Raw genomic sequence first — 22,766 nt, forward strand, 5'->3', positions numbered from 1 at the left:
ATGTAACACTCAACAGGATGTGTCCCACCTGCACACACATTTCCCATGCCTAGAAAAGATCTTGGCTTTCCATCTCTATGTTCTCTCTCCACCTAGCAGCTAAATGGTGGGATTCTTGGGTTTCCATCTTTAGTCTTCTTTTTTTTTTTGCAGTATGCGGGCCTCCCACTGCTGTGGCCTCTCCCATTGCGGACCACAGGCTCCGGACATGCAGGCTCAGCAGCCATGGCCCATGGGCCCAGCCGCTCCGCGGCATGTGGGATCCTTCCGGACCGCAGCACGAACCCGTGTCCCCTGCATTGGCAGGCGGACTCCCAACCACTGCGCCACCAGGGAAGCCCTTTAGTCTTCTTTTGAACTCATTCCATATATATCTGTGACTTTCACACTTCTGGTTTAACTATATGCTGATGATTTCCAACTCCGTACCTGAAAGGTAGTATGGAATCATGGTTAAAAGCCCAACTACAGGCCTGAGGCGTTTAATGTCTTCATCATTAGAGCAATGAGAAGTCACTGAAGGGTTGGAGAGGCAGGGAGTAGGGGTATAGAGTTAATCATATTTGCATTGTAAGACAGTTCATTTGATTGCCCACAGCAAACAGATTGAGAGGGAGTAGTAAGGAGGCTGTAACACTGGTCTCTGTTGGACTAGTCCAAAGACATTTAAGATATACAATGGGCAGGGTGCCATGGACTGAATGTTTGCATCCCCCTAAAATTCATATATTGAAACCTAATCCCTAATGTGATGGTATTTGGTCGTGGGACCTTTGGGAGGTGATAAGGTCATGAGGTTAGAGCCATCATAAATGGGATTAGTGGCCTTATAAAAAACACCCCACAGGAGTTGAGTGTCCTGTGAGGAGCTTCAGTGCACATCCCGAGCTGAGGTGTCGGCCCAGCCATTTCACGAGGAGCTCTGGTCTGAAGGCCAGGGGCAAGGCCTCTGCATGGGGCCCATTGTGACCAAGTGAAACAGACTAAGCACAAAGGGAGAAAAGGTGGATGGGCTAGGCCTGAAGTGAGATTGCCAGATTTATGTCCTTTCCAGAAGAAATGTGGATCCTCAAGCAACAGGAGCTATGTGGCTGACAGGGTCTTGGTGCTCCAGCCAGGTGTCAGGCCTGAGCCTCTGAGGTGGGAGAGCTGAGTTCAGGACATGGGACCACCAGAGACCTCCCGGCCCCAGGTAATATCAATCAGCAAGAGCGCTCCCAGAGATCTCCGTCTCAACGCTAAGACCCAGCTCCACTCAACAACCAGCAAGCTCCAGTGTTGGACACACCATGCCAAACAACTAGCAAGACAGGAACACAGTCCCACCCATTAGCAGAGAGACTGCCTAAAATCATAATAAGTTCACAGACACCCCAAAACACACCACCAGACATGGTCCTGCCCACCAGAAAGACAAGATCCAACTTCATCCACCAGAACACAGGCATCAGTCCCCTCCACCACGAAGCCTACACAACCCACTGAACCAACCTTACCCACTGGGGACAGACACCAAAAACAACGGGAATCACGACCTGAAGCCTGCGAAAAGGAGACCCCAAGCACAGTAAGTTAAGCAAAATGAGAAGACAGAGAAACACACAGCAAGGTGAAGGAGCCCACCAGACCAAACAAAGGAAGAGAAAATAGGCAGTCTACCTGAAAGAGAATTCAGAGTAATGATAGTAAAGATGATCCAAAATCTTGGAAATAGAATGGAGAAAATACAAGAAACATTTAACAAGGACCTAGAAGAACTAAAGAACAAACAAACGATGAACAACACAAAAAATGAAATTAAAAATTCTCTTACAAGGAATCAGCAGAATAACTGAGACAGAAGAACGGATAAGTGACCTGGAAGATAAAATAGTGGAAATGACTACCGCAGAGCAGAATAAAGGAAAAAGAATGAAAAGAATTGAGGACAGTCTCAAAGGCCTCTGGGACAACATTACACTTGATCTTAGCCAAAAGGCCGAGAAGCGATTGGGACAACATTAAACGCACCAACATTCGAATTATAGGGGTCCCAGAAGAAGAAGAGAAGAAGAAAGGGACTGAGAAAATATTGGAAGAGGTTATAGTTGAAAACTTCCCAAATATGGGAAAGGAAATAGTCAGTCAACTCCAGGAAGCACAGAGAGTCCCATACAGGATAAATCCAAGGAGAAACATGCCAGACACATATTAACCAAACTATCAAAAATTAAATACAAAGAAAAAATATTAAAAGCAGCACGGGAAAAGCAACAAATAACATACAAGGGAATCCCCATAAGGCTAACAGCTGGTTTCTTAGCAGAAACTCTGCAAGCCAGAAGGGAGTGGCAGGACATATTTAAAGTGATGAAAGGGAAGAACCTGCAACCAAGATTGCTCTACCCAGCAAGGATCTCATTCAGATTTGATGGAGAAATTAAAACCTTTACAGACAAGCAAAAGCTAAGAGAATTCAGCACCACCAAACCAGCTTTACAACAAAAGCTAAAGGAACTTCTCTAGGCAGGAAACACAAGAGAAGGAAAAGACCTACAAAAACAAACCCGAAACAGTTAAGAAAATGGTAATAGGAACATACATATCAATAATTACCTTAAATACAAATGGATTAAATGCTCCAACCAAAAGACATAGACTGGATGAATGGATACAAAAACACACCCGTATATATGCTGTCTACAAGAGACCCACTTCAGACCTAGGGACACATACAGACTGAAAGTGAGGGGATGGAAAAAGATACTCCATGCAAATGGAAATCAAAAGAAAGGTGGAGTAGCAATTCTCATATCAGACAAAATAGATTTTAAAATAAAGACTGTTAGAAGAGACAAAGAAGGACACTACATAATGATCAAGGGATCAATCCAAGAAGAAGATATAACAATTGTAAATATTTATGCACCCAACATAGGTGCACCTCAATACGTAAGGCAAATGATAACAACCATAAAAGGGGAAATTGACAGTGACACAATCATAGTAGGGGACTTTAACACCCCACTTTCGCCAATGGACAGATCATCCAAAATGAAAATAAATAAGGAAACACAAGCTTTAAATGACACATTAAGCCAGATGGACTTAATTGATATTTATAGGGCATTCCATCCCAAAACGACAGAATACACTTGAGTCTCAAGTGCTCATGGAACATTCTCCAGGATAGATCATATCTTGGGTCACAAATCAAGCCTTGGTAAATTTAAGAAAATTGAAATCATATCAAGTATCTTTTCCAACCACAATGCTATGAGACTAGATATCAATTACAGGAAAAAAAAAAAACTGTAAAAAATACAAATACATGGAGGCCAAACGATATGCTACTAAATAAACAAGAGATCACTGAAGAAATCAAAGAGGAAATCAAAAAATACCTAGAAACCAATGACAGTGAAAACACGATGACCCAGAACCTATGGGATGCAGCAAAAGCAGTTCTAAGAGGGAAGTTTATAGCACAGTCCTACCTCAAGAAACAAGAAAAATGTCAAACAACCTAACCTTACACCTAAAGCAATTAGAGAAAGAAGAGCAAAAACTACCAAAGTTAGCAGAAGGAAAGAAATCATAAAGATCAGATCAGAAATAAATGAAAAAGAAATGAAGGAAACAGTAGCAAAGATCAATAAAACTAAAAGCTGGTTCTTTGAGAAGATAAACAAAGTTGATAAACCATTAGCCAGACTCATCAAGAAAAAAAGGGAGAAGACACAAACCAACAGAATTAGAAATGAAGAAGCAGAAGTAACAACTGACACTGCAGAAATACAAAGGATCATGAGAGATTATAACAAGCAACTATATGCCAATAAAATGGACAACCTGGAAGAAATGGACAATTCTTAGAAAAACACAACCTTCCGAAACTGAACCAGGAAGAAATAGAAAACATAAACAGACCAATCACAAGTACTGAAATTGAAACAGCGATTAAAAATCTTCCAACAGACAAAAGCCCAGGACCAGATGGCTTCCCAGGTGAATTCTATAAAACATTTAGAGAAGAGCTAACACCTATCCTTCTCAAACTCTTCCAAAATATAGCAGAGGGAGGAACACTCCCAAACTCATTCTACGAGGTCACCATTACCCTGATACCAAAACCAGACAAAGGTGTTACAAGAAAAGAAAACTACAGGCCAGTATCACTGATGATACCCTGAGAAAACCATAATTCAAAAAGAGTCATGTACCACAGTGTTCACTGCAGCACTATTTACAATAGCTAGGACATGGAAGCAACCTAAGTGTCCACTGACAGATGAATGGATAAAGGAGATGTGGCACATATATACAATGGAAAATTACTCAGCCATAAAAAGAAATGAAATTGAGTTATTTGTAGTGAGGTGGATGGACCTAGAGTCTGTCATACAGAGTGAAGTAAGTCAGAAAGAGAAAAGCAAATACCATATGCTAACACATATGTATGGAATCTAAAAAAAAAAAAAAAACGAAAAAAGGTTCTGAAGAACCTAGGGGCAGGACCGGAATAAAGATGCAAATGTAGAGAATGGACTTGCGGACACGGGGAGGGGGAAGGATAAGCTGGGACAAAGTGAGAAAGTGACATGGACGTATATACACTACCAAATGTAAAATAGATAGCTAGTGGGAAGCAGCCACGTAGCACAGGGAGATCAGCTCGGTGCTTTGTGACCACCTAGAGGGGTGGGACAGGGAGGGTGGGAGGGAGACGCAAGAGGGAAGGGATATGAGGATATATGTATGCGTATAGCTGATTCACTTTGTTATAAATAACACCCCACAGAGCTCCCTAGTCCCTTCTGCCATGTGAAAACACAGCCAGAAGGTATCATCTATGATCCAGCAATTGGGTCCTCACCAGACATTAAATCTGCCAGCACCTTGACTGTGGCCTTCTCAGCCTCCAGAGTATGAGAAGTTACTGTGGTTTATAAGCCACCCAGTCTATGGCATTCTGTTATAGCAGCCTGAGCAGACTAAGACAAGGGGTTAGTAATGGGGAGAGAAGGGAAAACGTTGACAATTACTTCTAGGTTTATAGCCTGCAGCAGGAGATGGATGTTGTGCCATTCAGTGATGCAGGGTGCCCTGGAAGAGGGAGAGATTTGGAGGGAACGACCCATGTCAGTATTGGACATGGGGGAATTGAGCTGCCTCTGAGATACCTGAAGGAGGAGATAGCAAGGGGACATTCAGATATTTAGGTATTTGGGGCTGGAGTTCACAGGAAGGATATGGGATCAAAATACCAATGGGATTATAAGATTTCGGCCATTGAACATGATTCTATCAGTGGCTGCTGTTCTCAGGTATATATGTTATAAGTGGAACTCCTGAGGAAGACATGGAGAAATGAAATGGAAGAAATAAAAACCATTTTAAAGGAAGCAAAAACAAAAACAAAAAAGAAGCTTCTATCCAGAAAAGGACTTAGATAATTTTTACCAAGAAAAAAAAAATGAAGGCAGGAACATTAACTCTTGCCAAGGAGAGGAGACAAGAAATGCTATATTTATTGCTGCCTTATATTAGAATTAATTCAGTCAGATAAACTGTGGGAGGCTCAGGAGAACTGGACTCCGTTCCTGTTTCTTCATGTTACCAGCTGGGTCTCCTTGCATGACTCAGTTTCCGCATTAAAAAAAAAAAGCAGGCATACTGGATGAGAAGAAAACCTACAGCCTTTTCTCAGTCTAAAGCAAAAATTCTGGGGACTTCCCTGGAGGTCCAGTGGTTAAGACTTCGCCTTCCAGTGCAGGGTGTGTGGGTTCGATCCCTGGTCAGGGAACTAAGATCCCACATGCCTTGTGGCCAAAAAGCCAAAATATGAAACAGAAGCAATATTGTAACCAATTCAATAAAGACTTTAAAAATGGTCCACATCAAAAAATAAATGAATAAAGCAAAGATCCTTCTATATGTTTGTGTATGGAGGAAACAAAAAAAAAAAAAAAAACGAAAAAAGGTTCTGAAGAACCTAGGGGCAGGACCGGAATAAAGATGCAAATGTAGAGAATGGACTTGCGGACACGGGGAGGGGGAAGGATAAGCTGGGACAAAGTGAGAAAGTGACATGGACGTATATACACTACCAAATGTAAAATAGATAGCTAGTGGGAAGCAGCCACGTAGCACAGGGAGATCAGCTCGGTGCTTTGTGACCACCTAGAGGGGTGGGACAGGGAGGGTGGGAGGGAGACGCAAGAGGGAAGGGATATGAGGATATATGTATGCGTATAGCTGATTCACTTTGTTATAAATAACACCCCACAGAGCTCCCTAGTCCCTTCTGCCATGTGAAAACACAGCCAGAAGGTATCATCTATGATCCAGCAATTGGGTCCTCACCAGACATTAAATCTGCCAGCACCTTGACTGTGGCCTTCTCAGCCTCCAGAGTATGAGAAGTTACTGTGGTTTATAAGCCACCCAGTCTATGGCATTCTGTTATAGCAGCCTGAGCAGACTAAGACAAGGGGTTAGTAATGGGGAGAGAAGGGAAAACGTTGACAATTACTTCTAGGTTTATAGCCTGCAGCAGGAGATGGATGTTGTGCCATTCAGTGATGCAGGGTGCCCTGGAAGAGGGAGAGATTTGGAGGGAACGACCCATGTCAGTATTGGACATGGGGGAATTGAGCTGCCTCTGAGATACCTGAAGGAGGAGATAGCAAGGGGACATTCAGATATTTAGGTATTTGGGGCTGGAGTTCACAGGAAGGATATGGGATCAAAATACCAATGGGATTATAAGATTTCGGCCATTGAACATGATTCTATCAGTGGCTGCTGTTCTCAGGTATATATGTTATAAGTGGAACTCCTGAGGAAGACATGGAGAAATGAAATGGAAGAAATAAAAACCATTTTAAAGGAAGCAAAAACAAAAACAAAAAAGAAGCTTCTATCCAGAAAAGGACTTAGATAATTTTTACCAAGAAAAAAAAAATGAAGGCAGGAACATTAACTCTTGCCAAGGAGAGGAGACAAGAAATGCTATATTTATTGCTGCCTTATATTAGAATTAATTCAGTCAGATAAACTGTGGGAGGCTCAGGAGAACTGGACTCCGTTCCTGTTTCTTCATGTTACCAGCTGGGTCTCCTTGCATGACTCAGTTTCCGCATTAAAAAAAAAAAGCAGGCATACTGGATGAGAAGAAAACCTACAGCCTTTTCTCAGTCTAAAGCAAAAATTCTGGGGACTTCCCTGGAGGTCCAGTGGTTAAGACTTCGCCTTCCAGTGCAGGGTGTGTGGGTTCGATCCCTGGTCAGGGAACTAAGATCCCACATGCCTTGTGGCCAAAAAGCCAAAATATGAAACAGAAGCAATATTGTAACCAATTCAATAAAGACTTTAAAAATGGTCCACATCAAAAAATAAATGAATAAAGCAAAGATCCTTCTATATGTTTGTGTATGGAGGCTTCCAGGGACCTGCATCTTTTCTCCCCAGGCTCTGAAGTCCCATAGCACACACGATGCTAGAGTTGGAAGAGAACCCTGAGATTGTTTAACAGAGACTTTTCAAACATTTCTGTAATGTTTATAAGACATATTTCTATATGCTTTTATGATGTTTATGAGATATATTTAATGTCTTCAGATATATCTTAGGTAGCACCCCAGATACAACACTGGTGGAAGCAAAGCTATTCTGATTGAGGAGGGGAAGCAGGCCAGAGCCTACCTGTGTAGCCCCATCTCCCAAGGCAGGCCTGATCCACCCAGAGTCCAGTCTCCTTGTTCACAGATGAGGAAACAAAGGCCCACGGTTTTACAGTGGCTGACGGAGGGGCCAGGACTTGACCCTGTAGCCCTAAGCCTGTCATCTTTGCACAACAGCACACAGAACTCAGCAGGATCAGAGAGGAAAAGAATGGGAGCTTCACTGCACAGTCTTCTCATGTCCCCTTTATATGTCCAGGCTCTGTGGATATTCCCTTCGATATTTGTTACATGCAGGCATACACACTATGGGACCAGCTTGGGCAGGCAGTCGTGTGGGACAGCTGTGAGTCAGGTAGATGAGAGTGGAATTCATTGTGTGTAACATAAGGATGCTAAAGAAAAACTGGGAAGGCTCTGGGAAAGAACTGGCTGGAGGAAATGGTCAACAGAGCAAAGAGTGAGGAAGTGATCACTCTCATGATGCACTCCAGTAACAGGGGCTCAGTAAATTCTGGGTATGAATTAAAAGACCATAGCAGTATATTCAACTTCCTGAATTCTCAATTATTGCAAAAATGGATTTAGGAAAGAGTATATACTTTTTCACTAAGTACATATATAGATATATAGGTATGTAGGTGTAAATACCTGTACAGACACACAACACCTATTCTTTTTAATAACCTAGAATATTTTCCCCTGCATTTCTCTTAAGAGGGACAGAGGACAAATCTGACCTGACTGTCTAGATGATGCAATTAAAGTATCTCCTCCACCACCACCAATTCAGTCTGATTAAGTTAACTTGGTTAAATTTACTTGTTTGGATCAAGGCGATGTATTCAGAAGACAACTGTTCAAACCCAAGAATGTGCTTGAAAGGAATAACATGCACTGTTAGGAGTCATTAGAAGAAAAAAAATACAAACCAACATAGTTCAGTCTATTTGGGAGACAAGGGAGAAAGGAACAATGAGAGGAATGTGGAGACTTCACCAACATCCGGGCTAGGCGTGCTGTTTTGGAAGTTGTCTGAGATACGGTGCAGAACAAGGCATGTTGTATAAATACGTGCTGTCAGATCCTGTCCATCCTCAGTACCGATCTGGATAATCTGGAAGGACCTTTTCGGAGTCATTTGGAACCAAGGTTCAAAGAGGACGTGGATACACAGTGGGAGAAGCGAGAATTATATTCCATTGTATCATAACATTAACATTCCAGTTCAGGGAAGGAAACCCGCTTTCTTCCAATCCATGACATTCTGGTTCCAGGTGGATTTTTAACAGTACTAGTCAGTCCTGATTGTACCAAACAAAAATAAAACATCTGATAGATATCTCCAGCCCTATTTAACCTCCCCCCCCTCCAAAATACACCTAGTTTTTCATGATTAGTCTTGTTTATGGATGCATCTTTTTTCTGTGGAAGATTTAATAACTTGCAGTGTAAATGATGCAAATATTCCTTGTTCACTTCCTGAAATTGCACAGTTGAAAAAAGTAAGAACCGCGTGTTTTGAACCCACCAATCTACAGCTGAATCGTTCCTATCACTTCTCAGAATTTGTCATTCTACTTTCCATACGTGTAGGAAAATGAATCCTATACCCAGTTAAAATCCAGCAGGAAATTTAAACCAACATGGCTTGTGGCATACTTCATGTCTCCTTCTACCAGTCCTTTCAACGTACCTTCATCTTTAATTTCCCTGAGAGCGTACATAATGAGGCAAAGTTGGTAATGACCCAGACAGACTTTGGGCGCTAAATATTATTCAAACAAACCCAGTAAATGACATCCGCAATAAAAAGCAGGGAAACAGAGATTACAGGGTTTCATTCCAACCTGACATCCTCAGGAGAACAGAGAGCGCAAGGCAAACCTGTAAGTATTTATATCCTCCCTGAGCTGTACAGAGAAAGTTCACAGGAAACAGTTAAAGACACAGCAACTAAACCCAGCGTTTAGCTGGATTTCTTTGGAATCTTGCTGTCTTCTACAATTAAAAGCCAGATGGAAGCTACATCATTATTAGTCCATCTTGTTAACAGATTTTGGGTTTTAAGGTAGCTCTTCCACCACGTGTGCCTTGACAGAAATCTTACAAAGAAAACCTTCCTGTTGGAACTGTATGGCTCACGTGGTTGGTCCCAGAGGTGCAGTCACTGTTCACTGCCATGTAAGCACTTAGAGTCCCTGCTGTATTGGGCCTCCCCAGGGACCATTTGGGGTAGGGAGGGTCCCAGGGAGAGGCTCTGCACTATTGTTAAAATGGAAGCCAAGGGGCTTCCCAGGTGGCGCAGTGGTTGAGAGTCCGCCTGCCGATGCAGGGGACGCGGGTTCGTGCCCCGGTCCGGGAGGATCCCACGTGCCGCCGAGCGGCTGGGCCCGTGAGCCATGGCCGCTGGGCCTCCGCGTCCGGAGCCTGTGCTCCGCAACGGGAGAGGCCACAACAGTGAGAGGCCCGCGTACCGCAAAAAAAAAAAAAAAAAAAAAAAAAAAATGGAGGCCAAGACTGCTGTGACATGCACGCAGCAGGCCACCGGTGCACACACTGGACTTAGTGGGATATAACCTGGTGCTGCTTCACACTCTAACGAGAAGACGAGCCAGACAGGCTGTCAGATGCCACAGTGGGGCAACTTCTGCCCTAAGGTCATCTGTTAATGGGCTTCCCCAAGTGTTGTTTTAGCCACTCGATTTCTGCTACCCTGCTGCTCAGCCCCTGTGCCACCATGCAAACGAAGCTTACCCAGTATCCTCCAATGGAAGTCAGTTTCAGTTACACTGTTTGTCTGTCATCACTTCCTGCCTTGTGTCATGACCAACTGTGTACACATCTGTCTCTCCTACTAGTTTGTGCATTCCTGGAGGGAAGGGTCTAAGACTCATTTTTTTTTTTTTTTTTTTTTTTTTCCTATTAGGTGCTCAATAAGGAGAATAAAATAGCATTTATTGAGCACTTGTTATATGCCAGGCACATTAGTTATGTCATATCATTTAATGCTTACAACTCTGTAGTGTGATGGCAAAGAACACGGGCTCTGGAGCCAGACCACCTGTGTCCAAAGCCTCCCTCCTCTACTGTCAGCCACATGACCTTGAAACAGATGGGATTCCGACATGGGTCTTCTGACTGACAGCATCAACTCTATCCTGCCTCCATAGACATCATGTCACTGAATTAGACGCATTCGCTGGTAACCAAATGAATTATTTCTCCTTATCACTGAACAATCCCAAGGCTACCCCCGTTAACTTGTGACTTAACATGTGTAGGTTTTTAGACATGTAATGGCTAGTGATTTAGCTCATCATACCAATAATATTCATTTTTTACATCTCTTAGTGTGTTGCCATTTTCACAGTCCCTTCACCTAAGTCATCTCTGCTGATTTTCACACCATCCTTATTGTGAGCAAAGCAGTGACATTTCCCCCATTTTACTGATGAGTACACTGAGGCTAGAGAAGCTGAATGTCCAGACTGTTGTCTCACCGCCAGAGAGTGGCAGAGCTTCAACTCGAGCTAAGATCTTCTAAATCCATCCACAGGGTCTGCCTCTACTTTGCCTAGTCCCTCAGCATCACTCACCTGTGTAAACAAATACCTGCTTGAAGCCTCCAAGAACCAGGTGCTATGCCAGAGCCTTCAGTGGTTCACGTTGTCTGGTAACCATAGCAGTTGTCGCTCTCCTCGTGGCAAATGATACCGCCATCACACACTGGCTTTCAAGATTTGAGTTACAAGAGATGAGGCATTTTCCGCAGAGGGCCATTAAGTTTGGCATTCCCTTCCCCTGGTCATAGCCCTGGAGTATAGGTCCTTCCCCTGGTCATAGCCCTGGAGTATAGGTCCTTCCCCTGGTCATAGCCCTGGAGTATAGGTCCTTCCCCTGGTCATAGCCCTGGAGTATAGGTCTTCTTGGTCTTTGTCAACCACAACAAGTTGAGTTAGCCAGCTGTGATTGGTAAGAAATCTTAAAGGGCAGGAGGAAAGTGCTAAACTGACTTTTAGTTGTGAACAATTTGTAATTTTATGTATTTTGCTATTTGTATCCCCTAGGATAACTAACCAACCATACATAGTTCTCATTCTTTAAAAATAAAATTTCAGGGTTGAGAAAAAAATTTTTTAAATAAAAATAAAAATAAAATTTTAGTCAGCAGTTCACATCAATTTATTTCTGTGTTCTTACATCATGTCGCAAATGATGTGATGGAGAAACCTGGAGGGAAGTTTTTGTTTCTTTTGCATAAACTATTTTGCAGTAATTGACCAGCCATAGAGAAAAGATTATTTCCTGTGCACTCTCAGCGAGTTCTCTGCTCACCAGAGACCAATAAGCTGTGTCCCTAGAACTATTATCCCTTTGTTTAAGAAGCTGCTATGTGAACAAAAACCAGCCTTCATTAATTTCCCTTTTTGTATTTAAAAAACCTTGTCAGTATTTTCTCTTTTGGGAAGGTATAACTTGTCAATAGTGCATATTATTTTGCTTCTAAAGAGGAAAGATGTAGGGCAGTAGATCCTTATTAATATCTCTTATTTATCTTCATGCCAGATCTTACTGTTTCTGCTCAATGAAATAAAATTCTCCACATTTTTAATTACATTAAAGTATATATGTCTTAACTCTCATTTCATAGAAGTATAAAATTTTAGAAATATAAAACTCTTAAGACAATTTAAATTCCATACCCGTCCCACCAACACAAACACACCTTTGACTGATGGGGGAACCGGTGCACTGGTTGGCTGGAGCCCACAGAGCAGTCAGTCAATGACAGAATCAGGGTTTATATTCTCAGTCTGGTGCTCTTTTCATTGTACTCTGCAGTGTGTGTATCTGTTTGAGCTTCCCAACTACTCTGTAAGCTTCTGAAAGCAGGGATGATCCTTACATGTCCCAATTGGAACTGCTTGGTGAATACTCGTTAGCTGATGTATCATACTTCATTTCAATGTTACAAGGGCCCCAAATGTTACACCTTTTCATTATCTGTTCTTTGTCATTCAACCTCTTCTGTAGATAGAAAAAGTTGGGGAATGGTCGAGTGATATATGATAGAAAGGAATTTGATAAAGCTTGACCATCGTTGCCTCGAAACATCTCTCTATTTTTTTTTATTGAGGTGTCATCGACATACATTATGTCAGTTGCAGGTATACAACATAGTGATTTGATATCTGTATAAATCGCAAAATGATCACCAAAATAAGTCCATCCCCATACTTAGTTACAACATTTTTTCTTGTGATGAGGACTTATAAACATCTATGTTGGAGTTGAAAATTATATTAAGGAAGAGTCACAGGGATTTAAAGTTTTTTACTAATGGTTTAAGTTATCTCACACGTAGTAACCAGACTCCTATTACACATTGTTCTTTTATCTTAAAAAATGTGCGTATTTTTTCCAGCAATGTAAAAGGACCTTAGAGTTCATCTTCAAAATGAGATTTTGTCAATGTGTCAGTTTATACATTTCAGATTTTTGTGCCGCGGGAGAAGTTGGTCCAAGAATCGTTTGCCCCGTTATTTGTTTGTATGCACAGTACTATCCTAAATACTCACTATAAACTGTATTCTAGTTTGTTTCAGTGTTGGAAGGGGTGTTGTCTAAGCTGTCAAGATATGACGAAGGCACTTTCTTTTCATCCATTCTGTCATTCACTGTGAGTATTTTGAATGAGTTCTCCTCTGCTGTCTTTTGACTGCTGTCACAGCACTTATCAAACAGTTAAGAAAATAATTCTCATAATTATCTCTTTTCCACTTAAGGTGAAAGCAGCCGCAAAATATGTTGATGTTCCAGTAAGTATTTTTTTTATCTGCTTTTTAAAATTATAAATAAGTCTTCAAAAAAATAATTATGGTTCACCACGGGTTTATTTCAAATCTTTAATCTAGTATCATTGCCTCAGGGAGCAGTTTATTTTTCTTAAGCAAGCACTGACCCTCACAACAAGGCCTGGCAAGGTTATTTCAGTGTACTTTTTCCATTGTAACTTGGGGAGGTCAATTCATCATGAGAACATATCAGCTCAGTGGCAGCTGTAGGATCGGGGAGAAAATGACTCACATTACTTATAGGAAACGGTTCACTGTCCTTTCCTTTCCATGAAAGCTCTAACAGGTTTCTTATAGGAGTTAAAGGAACAGTCAAGACCTGTTGAATCAAAGAACTAGTTTTCTGAATACAGAAGTGTTATAAATAAATCAGTATTCACTTAGTTCAACATTTGGTTTTTCACAGAATTCTTGGGAAATAATGCGTGACCTGTAAATTTGTTCAACAGTTAAGATACCGTGAGAGGAAAGTATGAAACTTACTTAGCTACAATGAAAAAAATTCACGTGATAAATATAATCAACAAGTTAGTACAGCATTTGTAAGTTGATAGTCATTAACAAATTAGCTTTTGCCTTAAATTCTGTTATCACGTATATATGATCAAGGCCTAAGATGTTCTGTTTAATCATGTGTTTTGGCACGTGTATCAGTTTTCAAAGAATTAGCCCAATGGGAAGAAACTTAAAATTGAAAACTAAATGGAATATAAGTCATCTCATCTTTGATTAAGGCTGTACTTGAATAGCATCACCATCCCTAGATCATCATTATGAATGTTAGTGGTTTGAGAGCTGGCAAGCGTTGTATATCAGTTGTAGGTGGCTCTTATTTTTGAAATGCATAACTGCATTTTATACTATGGACTAGACAGTCTCCAGATTTATTGCTGCTATAGTTATTATAGATGAACATTTTAAATCAAAAGGCCATGGACTTTCCTGCCTTTGCCTGGGGTTTCTTCAGAGTAGTTTTTTGCTTGTTTGTTTTTAGTTTTACAGATGATTCCAAAAGAAATCTTGGCATACTCCTTGTCTTTTACCTAGAATCAGAAAGTCAGTACTGGGCAATAAGCAGAAATAATCACATGTGTATGGTCCTGCAAAGGAACAGCATGAAAGAGAGAAAGGGAGAATTAAGGGGGAATAGTTTATACTTGCTGTATAAAAAAAAAAAAGACACCTAATCATGGGAACACATGAACTTTATTGGAATTCCTAGCGAATACTTTATAATATAGATTTTTGTTTTTAATTTTGAATTACAAATTTTTGGTTTTAATTTTGAATAGGACCCCATAAGTATTTCTGTTCTTAGAGCTTTTGAAATTCTTAATTTGACTGTGTGCTAGATCTGTTAGAGCCCATAGAGCTTCAGCATTGAAAGACACAGAAAGCGGTTCATTCACTCTTCTTCTCAATGCAGAAGCCCCCTCTCCTGATATCCCTCACAAAGATTCAGTCAGGCTCTTTTAATTTTTTCAGCGATTGCAGGCTCACCATAAGACAGCCTCCTCTTATGTATAATGAGTTGAAATTCTGTACCTCTGTGAATTCTGTCTTGGTTCTAATCCCTTTTCTGCACGATAGCCCTTCAAATATTTGTTGATAATTATCATACGTCCTCTTCCCAAAAGATATGGTGGCTATTCAAAGGGATATATTGTCTGAGGAATTCTTATTTTCTGTATTAAACATCCTTAACTTCTTCACTGAATTCACTAATTAAATACTTATGTAACACATACTAAGTGCTAGACTCTGGGCATGTATGATGAAAAAATATATATGTCCTGCCCACAAGCTGTTCAGTGTCTAGGAATAAAAGAGATAGGGAAATAGACATATCATGAGAACAGCTGTAACAGTTGTACCCAGACTCTTTATCATACCAATCACTCTCTAGATGAATTCCAGCTTACCAATTTCACTATTAAATCAAGTTGCCACCGAGAGCAAAGCATACTAAACCATAGATATGGTCTGGCCATGGCAGATTGCTATAGGAAGAATTTCTCCCTTAGGTCCAGACATTACACCTCTATTATTATTTTTTTTTAACGTCTTTATTGGGGTATAATTGCTTTATAATGGTGTGTTAGTTTCTGCTTTATAACAAAGTGAATCAGTTATACGTATACATATGTTCCCATATCTCTTCCCTCTTGCGTCTCCCTCCCTCCCACCCTTCCTATCCCACCCCTCCAGGCGGTCACAAAGCACCGAGCCGATATCCCTGTGCCATGCGGCTGCTTCCCACTAGCTATCTACCTTACGTTTGTTAGTATATATATATGTCCATGTCTCTCTCTCGCCCTATCACAGCTCACCCTTCCCCCTCCCCATATCCTCAAGTCCGTTCTCCAGTAGGTCTGTGTCTTTATTCCCGTCTTACCCCTAGGTTCTTCATAACATTATTTTTTCTTAAATTCCACATATATGTGTTAGCATACGGTATTTGTCTTTCTCTTTCTGACTTACTTCACCCTGTATGACAGACTCTAGGTCTAGCCACCTCATTACAAATAGTTCAATTTCGTTTCTTTTTATGGCTGAGTAATATCCCATTGTATATATGTGCCACATCTTCTTTATCCATTCATCCGACGATGGGCACTTAGGTTGTTTCCATCTCCGGGCTATTGTAAATAGAGCTGCAGTGAACCTTTTGGTACATGACTCTTTTTGAATTTTGGTTTTCTCAGGGTATATGCCCAGTAGTGGGATTGCTGGGTCATATGGTAGTTCTTTTTGTAGTTTTTTAAGGAACCTCCATACTGTTCTCCATAGTGGCTGAACCAATTCACATTCCCACCAGCAGTGCAAGAGTGTTCCCTTTTCTCCACGCCCTCTCCAGCATTTATTGTTTCTAGATTTTTTGATGATGGCCATTCTGACTGTACACCTCTATTATTGATGTCTGTAAACATTAACTTCAAAAGCTATGAGGTGCTGTTGGCTGTTACTGGTTTTTTTGTTCGTTTGTTTGTTTTTTTATGCTAAAACTCCAGCAAGATACCTCTCTGAAGCAGTCTTTTAAGGAGAACCTTATGAGAAAAGAAACAACAACAACACTGGCTCACCTTTCACAGAAATTAACTCAAAACTGATCAAAAACCTACCTGTAAAATGCAAACCACAATATAAAACTTCTAGAAGAAAACATAGAGAAAATATTTATGGCCTTAAGTTTGGTGATAAGGTTTTAGACACAACACCAAAAGCATCCATGAAAGAAAAACATTGTAAGTTGGACTTAATAATCGACTGCTCTGCACTGTTAAGGAATGAAAAGACAAGCCACAGACATATATTTGATCAAGGACTTGTATCTAAAATGTACAAAGAACTCTTAATACTCAACAATAAGAAAACAAACAGCTCAATTAAAAAATGGGCAAAAGATAAGAACAGACACTGCAGTTAAGACATATAGGTATCAAATAGGCAAATGAAAAGATGCTCAACATCATTTTTCATTAGAGAAATGAAAATTAAAACAATAAGATACTATTACACACCTATTAGCATGGCTAAAATTTAAAAACTGCCAGTAGCAAAATGTTGACAAGGATGCAGAGCAATAGGGACTCTCATTCATTGCTGGTGGAAATACAAAATGGTACAGCCATTTTGGAAGACCATTTTGCAGTTTCTTACAAAGCTAAATATAGTCTTTAGCAAACCACAAATTGCACTCCTAGGTATTTATCCAACTGATTTGAAAACATACGTCTACAACCAAAACCTGCACACAAGTGTTCATAGCAACTTTATTCATATTCAAGAATTGGAAGCAACCAAAATGTCTTTCAGTCAGTGAATGGATAAACAAGCAGTGGTATATCCATACAATTGGAGTACTAGTCAGCAAAAAAAGAAAAAGAAAAATTAGCTATCAGGCGACACGAAGACATAGACGAATCTTAAAGGCATATTGCTAAGTGAAAGAAGCCAGTCTGAGAAGGCTACCTACTGTATGATATCATTTATATCACATTCTAAAAGGGAAAGCTACACATAAAAAACTATAAATAAACTGTAAAAAGATTACAAACAGTTTAATGGTTACCATAAGTTCAAGGTCAGGGAGACCTGAATAGGTGAAGCCAAGGGAACTTTTTGGAGCAGTGAGACTATTCCATGTAATACTGTAATGATAGATATAAAACATTATGCTGGGCTTCCCTGGTGGCGCAGTGGTTGGGAGTCCGCCTGCCGATGCAGGGGACGCGGGTTCGTGCCCCGGTCCGGGAAGATCCCACATGCCACGGAGCGGCTGGGCCCGTGAGCCATGGCCGCTGAGCCTGCGCGTCCGGAGCCTGTGCTTCGCAATGGGAGAGGCCACAGCAGTGAGAGGCCCGCGTACCGCAAAAAAAAAACAAAAACAAAAAACCACTATGCTTCTGTCAAGTCTAACTTTATAGCACAAAAATTGAACCTGAATATATGAAAAAAAATTTTTAATCAATTAGGATATCATGGGATCCTAGGATGGAGACTGTGATAAAATAATCTAAACCCTATTGCAAATGTATGGAATAACCTCACTAAAAAAAGATGAAGGAAAAAAGTGCTGATCTGAGTCACTTTTGAAATGAGTGGCATATGTAAAAATAAAGGAAAAAGGAACTGTACATAAGCGTTCTTCTGTTGTTGAGAAAGTATTTCCTCCCAGGTTAGCAATTCAGAAACCACTCTACATGTATAATGGAATTGAACAATTAAGTAAAGGATGGTGGTTGGTGGGAGCCAAGTTTCTCATGGAGTGAGATGTTGAAGACAAACAAGAGGAAGAGGCTAGAATTATCCCTTTGGTAATGGATTGGAGTTGGAGCCATCAATGTGAACTTGTCTTTAGCTTAATATAGATAGAGCTGGTTGCATATAGAAATATTTTTAGATATACGTATATGCACGGGCTAGTATATACACATATATTTCCTTGGTTGGTTAGCTGAGAGAGCCTAGAAGCAGTGATACCCCAGTAGCTACAAGCACACCCAGTGCCCAGATCGTGGTCTCTAATCTCCAATAAAATGAACCAGGATTCCTTGAAGAAATGGCTGACACTAGGACTGGGGCAGGAAACACAAGATGAGCCTGGAGCATCTTATATATGTGTGAGAGAAAGTAAGGAAGTGTTTAGAAAGAAAAACCCACAATGATAGGAGATATGTTAAAGGGACCCAGGAGACCCCTGAGAGAGCTCCCAATGGTCTGAGCTAGAGTAAGTTCAGCAACCAAATAAATTAGGTAGTATTAGCTTATAACACAAAGTATAAAATATATATCTATTAGTCCATACTGACATAAGTAAATGATTCACTGAATAAATAAATGGGGGAAGGACTTCCCTGGTGGTACAGTGGTTAAGACTTGGTGCTTCCAGTGCAGGTGGCGCAGTTTCGATCCCTAGTCAGGGAACTAAGATCCTACATGTGGCACTGCCAGAACAAAAAGAAATGGAAAAGATAAATCTCCCAAGCAGAAGAATTCCAAATAAATAATGTAGATACTTTACTTCCAAGGAGACAGTATAACTCCCTACTCCTTAAGGCTGTGCATAGTGACTCCCTTCCAAAGAGCACAGTATGAAAAGGAGGGTGAGGAGAATGGATTTATCAGGGAGAAACCTGACAGTATTACCTCAGCCAGTTTATTGAGGTCAACATCAACAGTGATAAATTATATAGATAATATTTATTCTTGATAAATATTCGGTGGTCTCCTTCCAGAAGCCTATAACTCCAGTCTAATCAGGGGAAAAACAACAGACACATCCCAGTAAAGGGACAGTCTACAGAATATCTGACCAGTACTCAAATTGTCAAGATCATCAAAAAGAATGAAAGTCTTATCAGTTGACAGGAAGAGGTTAAGGAGACATAATGACTAATTAAATGTAATGAGGTCTTCTGGACAGGATCGTGGAACGTAAGAAGGACATTAGGTAAAAACTAAAGAAATATGAATAAAGTATAGACTTTAGTTCATAATGTATCATTATTTGTTCATTAACTGTAAAATACACCATACTAATGTAAGATATTAATAATAGGCGAAACTTAGTGGGGAGTAAATGGGAATTCTCCATACAATCTTCACAATTTTTCTATAAATCTGAAATTACTCTAAAATATAAAAAAATTAAAAGGCAGTGGACTAGGATTTAATACCTGAGGTTTAATTCCTCTTGTGCTGCTCTATGCCCTTGGATTAACTGTATGACCCTGGGCATTACTTCACTTCAGTGGCCTCAATTTAGTTATCTACAAAATGGATGAATAAGTTATATAAACTGCATTAGTCCCTCTAACTGTGATATTCTATCATTCTGTGAATTCTAGATCTCTGTCCTATTCCATCCAAGAAACAACAGAGCCCATAAATGTCACTTAGAAGATGATAGTAAGGTAAAGAGCTAGAAAAAAAATTCTTCAGAGAAATGAAAAGTATCTTCTAGCAAATAATCTCATTTTTGAAATTTTGAAAAAGCAAAAAATAAAAACTACATTTTATGAAGTGAAGCATTAGAAATATAAAATTATCTATGATATCAAGTGGCATTCCTAACACAAAAGAGAAGGAGGAATTCATGATCCTAGTACATACTTGATTGTCAGGTATTCCATATAAGTATAGCACAGCTAAAGATGTATAAGAGTCAATAACAAATGGGAGAAAATATTTGCAAATGAAGCAACCGACAAAGGATTAACCTCCAAAATATACAAGCAGCTCATGCAGCTTGATATCAAAAAAACAAACAGCCCAATCCAAAAATGGGCAGAAGACCTAAATAGACATTTCTCCAAAGAAGATACACAGACTGCCAACAAACACATGAAAGAATGCTCATTAGAGAAATGCAAATCAAAACTATAATGAGTTATCACCTCACACTGGTCAGAATGGCCATCATTAAAAAATCTACAAACAGTAAATGCTGGAGAGGGTGTGGAGAAAAGGAAACCATCTTGCACTGTTGGTGGGAATGTAAACTGATACAGTCACTATGGAGAACAGTATGGAGGTTCCTTAAAAAGCTAAAAATAGAACTACCATACGACCCAGCAATCCCACTACTGGGCCTATACCCTGAGAAAACCAAAATTCAAAAAGAGTCATGTACCACAATATTCATTGCAGCACTATTTACAACAGCCAGGACATGGAAGCAACCTGTGTCCATTAACAGATGAATGGATAAAGAAGATGTGGCACATATATACAATGGAAAATTACTCGGCCATAAAAAGAAATGAAATTGAGTTATTTGTAGTGAGGTGGATGGACCCAGAGTCTGTCATACAGAGTGAAGTAAGTCAGAAAGAGAAAAGCAAATTCCATATATATTCCATATATATGGAATCTAAAAAACAAAAAAATGGTTCTGAAGAACCTAGGAATAAAGACACAGATGTAGAGAATGGACTTGAGGACATGGGGAGGGGGAAGAGTAAGCTGTGACAAAGCTTGAGTGAGGGGCATGGACATATATACACTACCAAATGTAAAATAGATAGCTAGTGGGAAGCAGCTGCATAGCACAGGGAGATCAGCTCGGTGCTTTGTGACCACCTAGAGGGGTGGGATAGGGAGGGTGGGAGGGAGACGCAGGAGGGAGGGGATATGGGGATATATGTATATGTATAGCTGATTCACTTTGTTATACAGCAGAAACTAACACAACATTGTAAAGCAATTATGCTCCAATAAAGATGTTAAAAAAGAGTCAATAACAGAAAATGATTCAAATCAAGTCATTTAAATATAACATGTTATGAACATAGTCTTATGTATCTTTGTAATCTGTACTTTCATGACACTTCTTTATGAAAGAAAAAATATCATACATAAGAGAAAAATCATCAGTATGTTCCTGAACAGAAGTGAATTTCATTATCTCCTGCTTCTTAGCAGAGAAGCTAGTAGCCGACCCCTCCCCACCCCCATGATATCTTTCTAATCAGGGTGATAAACTGTGACCTTCGGGTGGTTTGGTAAATTTTTTCTTGGTTAAACAACCCTATTCTGGAGAGCAGTTCCTATTGTAGTTGCACAGTTCAAGGCTCCATCATAGAACCTTGGAATGTTCATGGTGGCAAAGCCCTTAGACATATAAGGAAAGCAAGACCTCGAGGGGGTGAATCTGTTCCCCCTGCTCAACAGTAACTTAGATGAAGGGAACTCAGACCTGAGAGAGGGGAAGGGAGAATGGCTATAGGAGATATAGGACCAACATGAAAACATTCACTTTAGCTTTACAGATGTGAACACTAGGCCCAAACCAAAACTTCAGTAGATTTAAAGTAGAATATTAAAACTAACCACCCCCAAAAAAATATTACCTCCCTATAAGGTAGGGAGGATATAGATGATAGCAATGTATGTTAAAAAGTTGTATGAAAAATTAAGTGAGACCATAATGTAAAGTAGCTGCTTAAAAAAAACAAAACAAAACAAACACAAGGTAGCATAACAGAGAAGTTACAAACCCAAACTCAGGAGCCAGACTGCTTGAGTTTGAACCCTTGCTCCATCACTTTTGCTCAGTATCTGTATGACCCTGGGCATCAGTTTCCTTTTATTTTTTTTTTTTTACAGCTTTATTAAGGTATAACTGATATATTTAAAACTGCACATATTTAATGTCCATAATTAGATGAGTTTGGACATAGGCATATACGCATGTGGACATCAATTACTTTATCAAATGGAAATAGAATTATACCACTTCTAGGCTTGTTGTAGATATGTTAATAAGAACTTTTCAGGATTCCTGGAATGAAATTAGTGATCAATAAATGTGAGTTGTCATCATACATTATTACTGATTATAATAAATCTAGTGTCCAGATTCTAAAAAGTAATCATTCTGCTCTGTACTATCTTGTTCACATCTGTGTTATTGTGGGAAAATCCATCTGTAGTCTTTTAAAAACGACATATAATTTTTACTTTACCTCCTTTTGAAGAGAGCAGCCAGCATAGTTAAGGGGACCTGGAAATAATGGCTTATAAAGAAAAAAAGGGAAATTGGAATATTATCCTTGAGAGAGGAAAACGCTAAGAGACAAGAGAGTCATGTTTAATACATGGAGTTCCCATTTAAAGAAGCCTCAGTCTGTATCAATCAAGAGGATAGAACTAGGATCAGTGACTAAAAACTAGTGGGAGGGCTTCCCTGGTGGCGCAGTGGTTGAGAGTCCGCCTGCCGATGCAGGGGACGCGGGTCTGT

At 40.0% G+C, this 22,766-nt stretch overlaps 1 protein-coding gene across 1 annotated transcript in view; it reads left to right on the forward strand.

Moving 5' to 3' along the window:
• CADPS2 (calcium dependent secretion activator 2) overlaps positions 1 to 22,766 on the forward strand; it is a 524,381-nt gene that overhangs the window by 470,922 nt on the left and 30,693 nt on the right. The window contains exons 26-27 of the mRNA XM_007471293.1: positions 13,264 to 13,347; positions 13,454 to 13,486. Coding sequence (XP_007471355.1) covers positions 13,264 to 13,347; positions 13,454 to 13,486 — 117 coding nt within the window. The remainder of the gene's footprint in view (positions 1 to 13,263; positions 13,348 to 13,453; positions 13,487 to 22,766) is intronic.

The sequence above is a fragment of the Lipotes vexillifer genome, unplaced genomic scaffold (genome assembly GCF_000442215.2).
Source record: "Lipotes vexillifer unplaced genomic scaffold, Lipotes_vexillifer_v1.1 scaffold618, whole genome shotgun sequence".
NCBI classification, from domain to species: Eukaryota; Metazoa; Chordata; class Mammalia; order Artiodactyla; family Lipotidae; genus Lipotes; species Lipotes vexillifer.